The following is a 13,247-nucleotide window of genomic DNA, read 5'->3' as shown; positions in this document are numbered from 1 at the left end:
AATTGAGGTAAATTAAGCTGTAAAAGTTAACTATTAAGAATCAAACCTGATCATCTCCATGGCAACATAACTGTTTAACGCCTGAGCTAACCAGTTTCCCATATAAACACAGTATTCACTGTATTTAGCACCTGGCTCCAAAAACAGCCACCTTCAACCAACTTCTCGACCAATCTGTAAATAATCTTTTTTAGCGGCCCCTACTAAGACAATTTATATAACAGTCCATATTTTCTTGTCTACACTACAGATTTTACAGAAGACAGCAGCATAGCCTAGTAACTTTTATCGAAAAAGTTTTTGTTCAATAGATGTTGGAACTCAGTCACTTTACTCTAAGTTTAACTTGCTGTTTATGGTTTTAATAAGGTACTACATTTGTCAATTTTCTAATAGCCCGGGCACTTAAAATAATTATTATGGCGAATATGGTAAAGATGATGACATGCCAAAATCAGACATAACTCTGATGGCTTTCAACAGTGTGTCACATTTATTCTACATCCCCACAGCATACAAGTAAATCATAACATCTACTTTGTCGGCATATACAAACATATACAATTTTACCTACCTGAAATTTTTCAAAAGTGTCATCCAAATATGACTTCCTGAGTCAACATTGTCATCCACTGATTTCCCATATCCACCGCGTACATACACTTGACAATTCATCCCACATAGAACATGTCCATCACTGAGATGTTGTCACTCTCCTGCAATACTTGTCACACTCATCAACTAAAGACAAAGCTGATCCATACACTAACCACTTACAACCACCAAAACATTCTTACTATCCTGAAACTGTGATTACCTCAAGCTCTGAGGTCAGCAAGTCCTGCATAGTCAAACATTCAAACATATGCCAAAACTCACTGCTACCCAAACACCAGACATTTCTAATTCTACGTCATGATCTTTTCGAGGACTCCCAGAACTATCAGGAATGTCACGTTCCATACAGAATATTAATTGTGGCATAACAAATGATTTCAACACATGGATAGTAAACTGCCATTTGTCACTATGACACATATCCCCTTTTCATTATGTCCCAGTGTTGGCGTGTGCTGTCAATCGCTGGGTGCTATCAGTCATAACATTGTCAGAGCAGAAGGAATATTGCTGATAATCCCCACATTTATCCCTGGCGTGAGAGTGGTCATAAACCACGTCCTTACACATGTAAGTCCCTTGCTGGTTCACCTTCAAGTAAAAAGAGGTGTTCCTCCGAACTGTTGCCAGGTCAAAATATGTCCAAGAGAAAACTCAAATACAAATTTTTATACACTTTTTTGCTTTCAGTATTTTAATATACATGGCTCTTATAAAAATTTAATTGATACATCACGGATGGTAATATTTCCCACACAGTATATATTTCAAGTTGACCCAAATTAAGACATATCAACTTGAACCTGCCTTTTACAGCCCAGATTAAAAATAATTAGAGTTGATTAAATCGAGGTAATCTTTGTATGGATCATAACATTATCGGGAAACCTGACAGGAATTTAAGGTGTTGTTATATTATTATATCGTAAAATATATAAATTTTGCTGGTTGCACAGCAAAATGTATCACAATATATTGTAAGCATTAATCCTGTCTGGATAACTGAATTTGAAGGATTACTAAGTTTGTTTGTTTTGGAACACCGCACTCAGCAATATTCAAGCTATATGAAGGCAGTCTGTAAATAATCGAGTCTGGACCAGACAATCCAGTGATTGACGTTATGAGCATCGATCCAAGCAATTGGGATATGATAACATGCATCAACCAAGTCAGCGAGCCTGACCACCCGATCCCGTTAGTCGCCTTTTACGACAAGCATAGTCGGCTTTTACGGCAAGCATGGGTGGCTGAAGACCTATTCTAACCCGGATCTTCACACGTCCCCTTCATAGTAAGTGTGTAGACTGTAAACACACAGTTGACAGCCTTTTTACGCTAGTTCCATGTTGACAAGGCAAAATAATGACAGATGGTCATTTATGGATTAAATCGCTTTTCTCTGTTGGTTATTCTCATGAAAATGTATCATTGTCAACTGTGAATTTCTCATGGGTTGCTGAAGACCTATTCTACTCCGGATCTTCACGGGTCGAAGGATTACTAAGCAAATTATGAAGACATATAATGAAAGGAAATACTTCATTTCAGTATGTTACTCAAATATGAAAAGTGTGTTTTAAGTGATGAATATGAACTTGATTTTGCAAATCATTGGATGGGCTTTAAAATTTGAGACAGCTGTCTTTACTCCACCAGCAAAAATGAGGGGTTGGGTAATGCTTTATACCCTATATATGTAACTATAAGATATGGTGCCCTTTCACATGCATGTATGAAAACTGCTATTGACAAATAAATTCCAACCCCAAAGAAGCATTGCCATACACATTGCTTAAAATGCATGCTGAAAACCACATGTGTTCATTCTAACAGCGTTGGGGTTGAATAGGTCTTCAGCAACCCATGCTTGCCGTAAAAGGCGACTAACGGGATCGGGTGGTCAGGCTCGCTGACTTGGTTGATGCATGTCATCGATCCCAATTGCGTGGATCGATGTTCATGATGTAAATCACTGGATTGTCTGGTCCAGACTCGATTATTTACAGACCGCCGTCATATAGCTGGAATATTGCTGAGTGCGGGGTTAAACAACAAACCAACAAACCAACTCATTCTAACAGTGAGGAATACTTACACTGATAGGAAGGTGTATTATGGCAGCAGTTATAGGATCTCTTCATGTAATAGTGTACATACTCTAAAAGGCACTGGCTACCATGTAAAGGATTTGTATGCATTGTTGACTTACTGACTGACAAAAGAGACAGTTAACTGCAACAGTGTTTGTTAATACTAAGCAAGACATGTAAGCACAGAAAGGCTTTGCAGGTGCTTGTTGAATAACTCTCATAGTGACTGATTTTTTTCAGTAATTCACTTTCTATATTTGGAAAACCTTGTTGATTAACTCTCACAGCGACTGATTTTTTTTCCATAACTCCCTTTCTACATTTGGAAGACCATGTTGAATAACTCTCATAGCAGACTGATTTTTTTCATAATTTACACTTGTAAAACCATGTTGAACGACATTTAGTCATTCAATACATTTAAATTCTGCCTACCTTAAAAACAAAATACAAACAAGCAGAGGTAGAGCTTCTTGGAAAAGAGGTAAACCTAAAATACAAGAATGCTAGGACATACATCAGGAAACAGCATGCTTTTGTTTCTCCAAAATTCAGTTACTTAATTGCTATTTTTTTTTGAAAACATGTTACCAAATGATTAAATACAAAAAAAATAATACTACAAACAACACACCCACCCCAAGTGATCCGTGTATGGAAAATGAATTCACATCAAGAATTTTAGAGTTCATCTGGTCAAAGAAGAGTCTTCATTACTTTTGGTCATACAAAATATTTCCATATCAGCATTTAACATGCCAAAGTCATTTACGCATAGAGGCCTACAAGGCATAGTGCTGAAAGGTCAACCATCAACCCTACAGTGCTGTTCATGGCATTCACAACCATCCCTGTTTCACTGTAAGCTTGTACAGAATTAAGATTAACCACATTCCTTACAAAAAGTCAATGACCACACCTGAAAGCCCTTTGATCTTGTTTCATTAATCTGTGAGATTAAAAGGAAGTAAGGGGATGTATCACAACTTTTATACCAAACTTTACCAGTCACCAATTATTACTGTAAAATGATATAGGTTAAGTTAATATAACAATAATTTTTTTATGAACAGGAATATTCCTATTTTCTATTTCTACTTTAATTCAGGACTAATGAAGTATAAAATGATAAAATTCAATATTGATGTTAATATGCTCCCCAGTAATCCATAAGAGCAAGGTATTGAGTGGGTCCAAACTGGTATTAATAATCCCCCTCAGATTGCCCCTTGTGCTTTACCTGTGGTCTACATGGCGTGTAGTGAACACCATGGTAAATATGTAAGCGTTTGATTGATTGGCGTGAGGAATACGCCATTGTGCACAACAAAGGCCAGTGGACGTCGAGACCAGTACAGCATGGGCGAGTTGGTTCAGTCCTTGCTCCATGTTTATACTGCTAGCCATGAATGTATGGCAACTCTATAGAAACCCATGCAACTGTGTAATGGCTGGTTTGTTTGCCTGAGGGATTGACAGATCAAAGATATATACAGGGCAATGCTTGTCAAGGCAAATTTGATTATGATATAGCACAAGTCAAGAGACTTTATATGTTAAATTCACATTGCATGTATTCATAAAAAGACGGGAAAAAATACCATTTTTTAAGTTGTTAGTCACAGATATCACATTTACACTTATAATGAGTGACTTTTGCTGTAGCAGATCTGATTATGATATATCAATATTTAGATTTGTGTTAAATTTACAATAAATACATTTCATAGGTGAGCACAAAAATGTCCTCCTGCTGGGTATATAATCATTACCACAGATTCCTCGTTTACCTGCAGGAAAATGTTAAAAACCAAATGTCAAACTAATAACTTGTAGCATTAATAATGTGAAATAGTATTTCAGAAACTGTACAACATTCACGATGTTGTAAAATTAGGATGAAAAGGGAATTAAACATATAATTTAATTAATATAATTGTTTCCAAAGTCTTTGATTATAATGAGAAATTTAGAAAACCTGGCAACATCACCCTACACAATACACAATGCATGGTAATCTTATAATTCCATGATAAAATAAAATGTAACTTGATAGGATTATATTTTCAGCTGAAGCAGATTATTTCTAATTGGTTCAAGGATCAGAATCCTTAATTCTTAATTCTTGAACTTGAATTAAACCCGCTGGACACCAATTACAAAGAATTTAATTTTTACCTGAGGGCATAAGAATTAGTACTATTGCTTTTCGACTGCCTGTTATCAGCAACATATATAGTTTTTTTCTTCAATCAATCTTAACTGTTGTTCAAACAAGCTTTAAAGAACATACAGTAAACTATGGTTAGAACGAACTCAAAGGGACCACTAGTTTGTCATAGCCATAGTTCATTATAAGGATATATATACAGGATATATGCAGCAATTGCCCGGGACCAAACAACAGGACTGTTATATACGTCAGTTTGTTATGAGCGTGTTCGTTAGAAAAGTAGTTTACTGTATTTGGTATTTTCTCCTTCTATTTTCCCCAACATTTGCAAAATCTGTGTACCAGCATGCAGACTATTTTTTTAGATAAGGATACACAATTTACAGCTTAAATTATATAAATGGCATTCTCAAATACTTTTAAACTTTCAAATGAATGTTTTCTATTGAGAGTATAAAGGTGATCTAAAGACAGGATAATAATGGTATATCAAATGATGACAAGGGCTCATTTCAGCCCCTGTCGACATATTATATATCAGCAGTTATCTCCCTTACAACAGATGGAATCGTGTTTTAGTTGTAAAAGGCATTTTGACTTTAAAAGATATGGAAAATCTTACCTGAATGCATTTTTTTCAAATCCTACAACATTACCAGCATATTGAAACCCAAACTAACAGCCCTGTCGTCATTATGAATTATGAAGCTTACATTAATTCCCACTTAGGTTTCTAAAATAGCAATCATTAATTCTGAACAAATTTGTAACACCATAATGAAAAAGAAATAAAAACTAATTGCTCCTACCAGATCTTTAAGTCTTTCATCTCTTCTTTAAATCACCATTGCCAATTGTACACAACACCAATCGCCAGCAATTACTCTTGTACGAATGAGATAAAAAGTCAAGAGAGTCACAATTACCCAGCATGCAATGAGCGGTAACAATTACTGGAAGGAATCTGGCTACACAGGGCTTAGTACCAAACATAAAGCCTTCACTGACAATCAGATTTGCTCAGTGTGTAAAAATCAGGTATTATCATGTAATCTATATATGGTCTTACACGAGGTTCAAGATTGACGTAAGAGATAATAGGTGGGTAATGGGGCTTGAGTGAAATGATTAGGAATGCATGCTTCATAATCCATCTTGAATACTACAAAAAAGCTGGGATTGTACTAAATACCATAGCTCTTTTAGGTTAGGAGGTCAGATTTAATATGTTACGGTGAGTGAGTGAGTGAGTGAGTTGGGTTTTAAACAGCTTTTAGCATTAATCCAGGAATATCACAGTAGGGGGACATCAGAAATAGGCTTCACACATTGTGCCCATGTGGGGAATTAAACCTGGGTCCTTAGTGTGGTGAGCAAACACTTACACCACTCCGCTACACCACCTCATCTGTTTATGATACCTGCATGGACGAAGGGGAAAACTTTACACTACAACTGTTGTACTTGAGTATTACCGTATCCAAGTCACATTAGGCCACACTTTTTTAATTTCATGTCTTACGAATTTATTCCAGTATTTCCATACAAGGCCGATTGAAACAAAAATAAAAATAAATAGCTATGTCAATAATTTATTTATTTATTTATATGACAGTCATTCTGCTGTTAAAACTGCAGCTGGCTTCTTAATCACTGATAGTGATATAGACATTGAATATATATGTAACATTTTATATTGTATAAGAGGGCCTATATTAATTGCGTGAGACAAATAATAATACATATATTTATGTTTTATTTATTTCTTTTCCAGCTGCTTTCCAGTAGAGGCGATGGGCCTGTGAAACGAAAAATAAAAAATATGTGGCCTTAGTGTTAACTTTTCAATCACCTTGTGGAGTCGCGACAATTGTTTTATACAATGTAGCAATTATTCCAGGTATAGGGCAGAAGCCCATTTTATGTAACAGGTACATCTTTTTATAAACAATAAAAGCAACAACAAAAAATATTCCAGGTATATCATCACTGGGAACATTGAGAATGGGGGTCTTACATATGTTACTGATACATAATGACATGATCCAGTGTAAGATAACATATTGACCGTATGTTTCAATACAAATAGGAAACTGGCCATGGAATGAGTAGAACTTAAGGTGTCACCCACAAGTTATTATGGAAATGTTCATTGTGATAAACTTATCCATAAACAAACGCTTTGTTCCTGATGATAATGTTTACACATTATATTTTGTTAAAAAAAAGAAGATAAAAATACTAATCAGAAATAGAATATAGACATATTCATTTGCAATATTAACTGTAGTGAACTGTTCTCATAAATTTCTTTGCAGCTCTGTGCAGAAATTCTATGACATGCTATAAAAAGACTAGGCTGAACAGAATGTTGAATCTATTATGTATTTTGACACCCTCTGCATATACACTGTTATGAAAATGTTAGAAGTGACAATGGACTGGCTAATCCAAATTTCTGTTTATCATATATTATACTGGACCATACAGACCCGAAAATAATATTTCTTTAAGACATATCTTTATATGTCCAATTTCTTCATCTCTGATCATTAGGCGGCAATAATATTTGATTATTTATTAGATTTCCTTTCAAATTTAAAATTATTACTGGACAAGAAGCATCATACTTTCCACATTTAGTTTACTTTCACACAAACAGAGGAACCTGTGTGTATTAACTGGTAACAGATGGGATTCACATGTTTGTTTGGTAATAGTATGTCAAAGAGGACTCATATTTTAAATTTTCTAGGTACTTGTTTGTACCATAAAATGATGTAAGGCAGAGTTGACAATGTAATGATCAATGTTTTATGGCCATACCTGGTAGCATAAGTTGACTTCCATTGCAATCATTGAAATTCATGTTCATTAGTGAGCTGGTTTACTAACTGGAGTTGTCTCCCTTTCACTGATAAACAGCCAAGTAAAAAATGGAAATTCACATTCATAAGTTTACATTGTATAAAGATAACCCTATTGATTCTTTTCATTTTCACTAAATGCAACGTTGTCAAGCTATGAGAAAACTTGTAACCTCTTTACATTATTTGTGCTACAATCAACTGAAAATATTACTAAACAGATTTTCACCATCTGTTTGTCAAAGTGTTGATAATGTTATTTGTACATGTACAAACCAACATTTATAAACAAAGGTGTTTTGGGGAAATGTTTTTCTTAAATGCCACACTCCAGCTATATTTGGACCAGACCATCAACTGATTGGACATCGACCAATGCAATTGAGATATAATGTCATGCAATGGACCAAATCACTGAGTTTGACCACCCAATCTGTTTAGTGAGTGAGTGAGTTGGGTTTAACGCCACTTTTAACATTATTCCAGTTATATCGCGGCGTGTCAGCTTAATGTGGGAGGAAAGCCAGAAGTGATGCTGGTCTAAGACGTTTACCACTTCGGTGAAACCCACGAGCACGGGTATGGTGCTGACAAACCTAGAAACATAATTGGGGTGAACCGAGATTCGAACCCACAATCATAGGTTTCTGGCGTGCCCCCAATCTGTTTAGTTGCCTCTAACAAGCATATAGGTAGGGACCTTTATTCTTATTTGGAATACCCATGAGTGTTCAATCACATGTGATTGAACACGTTTGTTTTTGTTATGTTAACAGTTGGATTTCAGCGGTTCACTCCCAAAACTTCTACATGCCAAAACATCTACAGAGAGTTGTCATGGCTGATTGAGTTTATCTATTGTTATCATGGTATAGTCCTCCTGTAATTAAGAAGACTCATTAGCTTCTTTACGATGTTGTTTTAGAAAGGCAAGGAAGGGTACTTTTGGAAGATTAGATAGTTACAGATGTACTAATGAAAAAAACTTATTTGGAGATAAAGAAGATTATAATTGATGGCTATCGTTATAACAAGAATGTTGTCAGACAGACATGCATTCACTGGAAGTGCGTAGACTCCACTTGTAAGGGCAGATTTACCACTGTAGGTGACTTCATCAGAAATGTCTCTGATCACACTCATCCACCTGAAGACAGCAGTAGAGTAAGATTCATCAGTACCATGAGGAAGAGGGCCAGAGAAGAAACCACGTCGATGCGTACCCTGTACAATGATGAGGTAGCTACAGAAGACCAGCCACAACTGCTGCCATCATACCCATCCATGAGCAGTGCCTTGTACCGACACAGGCGGAAGAACATCCCAGCACTCCCACAGACAAGAGCTGAAGTCCAACTTGAAGGAGACTGGACTGAAACAACAGACAGCCGCCCATTCCTGCTTTTCACTGATGGAGATGCCAACAAGATTGTTGTATTTTCTACCCATGACCAACTCCAAGCTTTGCAGTCTGCAGACACTGTATACATGGACGGAACATTTACATCTTGCCTAGATCTGTGGAACCAGGTATACATGATACATGCAAGAAGTGGTTCCTGTATGTATCCACTTGTCTTCGCCCTCCTGCCTGACAGACAGACCACAACTTACACCAGACTGTTCAGCCGACTCAAAACAGAAGTCCAACAGAGATTCAACCGTCCCCTCGCTCCTGCCACTGTCCAGACAGATTTTGAGAAGGCTGCCATTCGTGCCGTCAACACAGAGTTCCCAAATGCTGACGTCAAAGATTGTTTTTTTCATTATTGTCAGGCGATCTGGCGGAAGACACAGGATCTTGGATTAGCAGTACAGTACAAGGAAGATCCTGCAGTGCAACAATGGATCAGAAGAGCTGCTGGACTTGCCCTCCTGCCCTGGCTTGATGCCCAGGACACCTGGTTGGATGCTATGCAGGCAACTCCACCAGTTCCGAGAGCTGACGACTTCAATGACTATATGGTCATCAACTGGGTTGACGATGATGCTCGGTTTCCAATACCTCTGTGGAATCACCACCAGACAGCCGGCCCTCGCACCAACAACAATCTTGAGGGATTTCACCATCGCCTTAACAGAACCTTACCCCATCGCCACCCAATTATCTACCAATTTGTAGAAGTGATAAAGAAGATTGAGTGTGCAGACAGGACAAAAATCGCACAGTTAGACTTTGGTGCCGCCCCACCCAGCAGGAGGTGAGTTTACAGAGAGACTGAAAATCGCCTGAGACTTCTTAAGGACATGTTGACTCAAGGACAGAAAACCCCTATCGAGTTCCTTGATGCTGTTGGTCATCTTCTCAAACTTGGTTAAGAGTCTTGAAATATAGTAATTTTAGTGCTGTATGTGACAGAGTGAGGCCAGTTGTGACATTAAATTAGTGTGTGTACTATTTATTTATACCAGTGCTATATGAGTAAATTGTCTTCATTGTCTTCAAATTGTTTTGTTGTATGTCGTACATTTAATTAATGGGACTGTTCCAATCAGTGCCCAACAGGTAATAGCCAGGAGATTAGTGGTGCAGTGGACCATAAACTTTGTTGTTTTAAGCTGTAGAAGTTTTGGGAGGACACCATTTCAGCTATACCATGGTAGGAACACCAAGAATAGGTGATAGACTGTGTAAGTGTAAGATATATGAGAGAAGCAGGGTTTGATGCGACGCACAGATATGCGTCCAGTACTCACAAATGTTAAGATTGGACCCTGAAAAAGAATATTCTGCATCCCAAGGAACGCACAATAATATTCATTGTACCTACAGTGCATCAAGAGCAGTTATGGGTACCTGTTATTTCATCCATCATGACCACTGTCCACATGATCATTGATTAATTCCAGGATCAGGGGCGGTCGGGTAGCCTTGTGGTTCAAGTGTTCACTTGTCACATTGAAGACCCGGGTTCGAATCCCAACATGGGTACATTGTGTGAAGCCCATTTCTGGTGTCCCCTGCCATGATATTGCTGGAATATTGCTAAAAGTTGCATAAAACCATACTCACTCATTCCAGAATCTAAAGTAACTATCAATACATATAGTACTCCACACCATTTCATTACTTGACAAGACCCTTAAAAATATTTATTGGGGGGCCTCTGGATCCCCACTTTTGTAAGTCAAGGTAAACCGCAGAGAACACCAAGAATATATTTCTGAACTGCAGCCATGTGAATGAGCTATCAAACATCTCCCAGATTTGTCCTACAGACAAAGGGAGATAACTTTACTCAACTAAAATTCCATTTCACTTAGCAACTGTGCATATCCAACTGTTTATGAGTTCACTTCACTGTAGACCACAACATTTGGGATGTTATCGGGTATCTTTTGTTGATTGCCCATTCATATTGTACAGCCTCATTTGGTTAAAAATTCCGTAATTAATTGATCTCCGAGAATTTCCAAGCCACTCAGACCACAATGATTGTCAGAAATTGATGCCTTTCATCCGACTGATTCAGATTACAACAGGTACTGAACATGCCGTGATACATTCTTTCCACATTTTAGGATTTATCACAATTTACCAACAGTCACCAAGGGTCACCAAATTATCACAACATTATAAACAGTCTAAAACAAATCATAAACCTACATTCTTACAATTTAACAATGGACCTCTGCAGGCAGTGACTGAAGGAATTCAACAAACACATTCATGGATGCTACACAGCAGAAATTCTGCACTGGAAAAACATTGTTGTTTTGAAACATATCTTCCTCACCCCTATCTCTTAGTTATAAAAGATGTTTATCCTTCATATGTATGCATAATATGGTTCAAAGATCATATTGATGTACACCAAAACAAAGCCTTTTATTTCTTCTTTAAGTCTGGGTCATGCTTCATCATTCATATAAACACTTCAATAATATGACTTGATTTGTTGTTCAAAGCCACACTCAGCAATATTCCAGCCATATGACAGCAGTCTACAAACAATTAAGTCTAGACACGACAATCCAGTGACTGATATCATGAGCACCGATCTACCCAATATCATCAATCAAGACAACGAGTCTGACTACCCAAACCGATCGCCTCTTACAACAATCATGGGTTGCTGAAGATCAATTCTAACTTAAGGGGTTCAATGAAACTAAAAGAATCAAAAGCCAAAAATAAGTTTCTTACCTGAGGCAAGTTTTTTCTGCTTTTGCTCTGCCAGTCGTGCAGCCTCCTCCAATTTGCGTACAATGATGAACTCCCCTGAGGAGCTGCCGTCCGTGTACGAGTCGGTGGTCTCCGTGTCTTCATGCATGGTAGCCATTTTGTCCACTTTCTGACTCAACTGTTTCTCAACCTTATCAATGACTCTGTCACATCAACACATCAGGAGGATTATAAGGCTAGGATTCTCACATCCTCCTCCTATTCTTCTTCAGAACAGAAAGATCAATCAACATGCCATCACACTCAACAATGTGACATCCAATCGCGACACAACTCTTTAGGAAACTAGTATTGAGGGGGCTTCCATACAGTGTCTCTAATGTCAGATCACATCAGAGGATGAAATTGATTGTCACTCCGTCAATGACTGACTCATTCATTCACTCTTTTTTTCTATTTTTCCTGGAATAATCTGATGAAAAAACGTACAAAATAACACAAAATATGGAGATACTGCCCCAAATTCATCCATCAGTAAAGCAGACCATTTAGCATCGTACATGTTGGTCCTTCAGATTATCACTTCTACCTACGTCCAACATGCATGCACTAGAAATTGCCTTGTGGTGCTGTGGATGAAGATGTCCAACTGCAAGCCAACAGTTGTGTTGCGTCTGACAGTCACACAAACATCTTCTGCTGTCTGGAGGTGCAACTTGCTACGTCTCCATCCTGGCTATCCTGACACCGGCACAGGTGTGTGCTGTGTAATGTCCTAGTGCTCAAGTACAGGTCACATTCCTCCAAGATCATTCTCCAGATATGGCAATATTCACATCTTCTTGAATAATAAATGGTCATCCATGTCTCTAAACTTTACCAAGTATTACTTCCACCAATGCGCAATAAAAAACACAAAATATGTTTCCCAATGAAAAGTAAGCAAGCTTTGTTATTACTCACACTTTCCAAATATTAATTTCAATCAATGCACCAGTTTCCAGTGTTGCCAGACATAGCTGCAAGCTACACTAGTGGCCTGGTTCACTGTTCTCGGTAATCCCACTGTGAGCAACTCCTGAGATCAGCCTTCCCACATCCCGTGAAGAGAAGGCTCATTAGGCAGAGCTAAGTAGATAAGCCATGTAATCCTTACAGTAAGCCACTGGGATATTGCACAGTACGATTAAGCCCTGTGTTAATTAATGACTGGAGTTAGGTTAATTACTTTAGCAACACTTCAGCAACACTTCATTAAGTGGTCTTTCATTCTTTGTCAGTATACATGTTCATTTAAGGATTTTCAGAAATTTGTAGGTTGCAATTCTGAATATGGAAAATTAAAGTTGACAGACAGACAAATTACAAAT

At 37.6% G+C, this 13,247-nt stretch overlaps 2 protein-coding genes across 2 annotated transcripts in view; one reads left to right on the top strand and one right to left on the bottom strand.

Annotated features, from left to right (window-relative positions):
• LOC139454148 (uncharacterized) overlaps positions 1 to 12,690 on the bottom strand; it is a 71,589-nt gene extending 58,899 nt beyond the window's left edge. The window contains exons 1-2 of the mRNA XM_071235679.1: positions 12,569 to 12,690; positions 11,899 to 12,080 (exon numbers count right to left, since the gene is read on the bottom strand). Coding sequence (XP_071091780.1) covers positions 11,899 to 12,080; positions 12,569 to 12,690 — 304 coding nt within the window. The remainder of the gene's footprint in view (positions 1 to 11,898; positions 12,081 to 12,568) is intronic.
• LOC139470651 (uncharacterized) lies at positions 8,967 to 9,956 on the top strand. Its single transcript, XM_071252920.1, has one exon. It carries the CDS (start codon positions 8,967 to 8,969, stop codon positions 9,954 to 9,956), a length of 990 nt encoding a protein of 329 aa, XP_071109021.1.
• Positions 12,691 to 13,247: the final 557 nt, after the last annotated feature.

Source organism: Haliotis cracherodii, unplaced genomic scaffold (assembly GCF_022045235.1).
Source record: "Haliotis cracherodii isolate W230 unplaced genomic scaffold, xgHalCrac1.p SCAF_1, whole genome shotgun sequence".
Lineage (NCBI taxonomy): Eukaryota > Metazoa > Mollusca > Gastropoda > Lepetellida > Haliotidae > Haliotis > Haliotis cracherodii.
Note: the sequence above shows the minus strand (reverse complement) of the source record. Positions and strands in the feature narration are given on the sequence as shown.

Excerpts from the sequence above, each read along its gene's own strand:
- LOC139470651 (XM_071252920.1), top strand. The coding sequence starts at position 8,967 with ATGCGTACCCTGTACAATGATGAGGTAGCTACAGAAGACCAGCCACAA.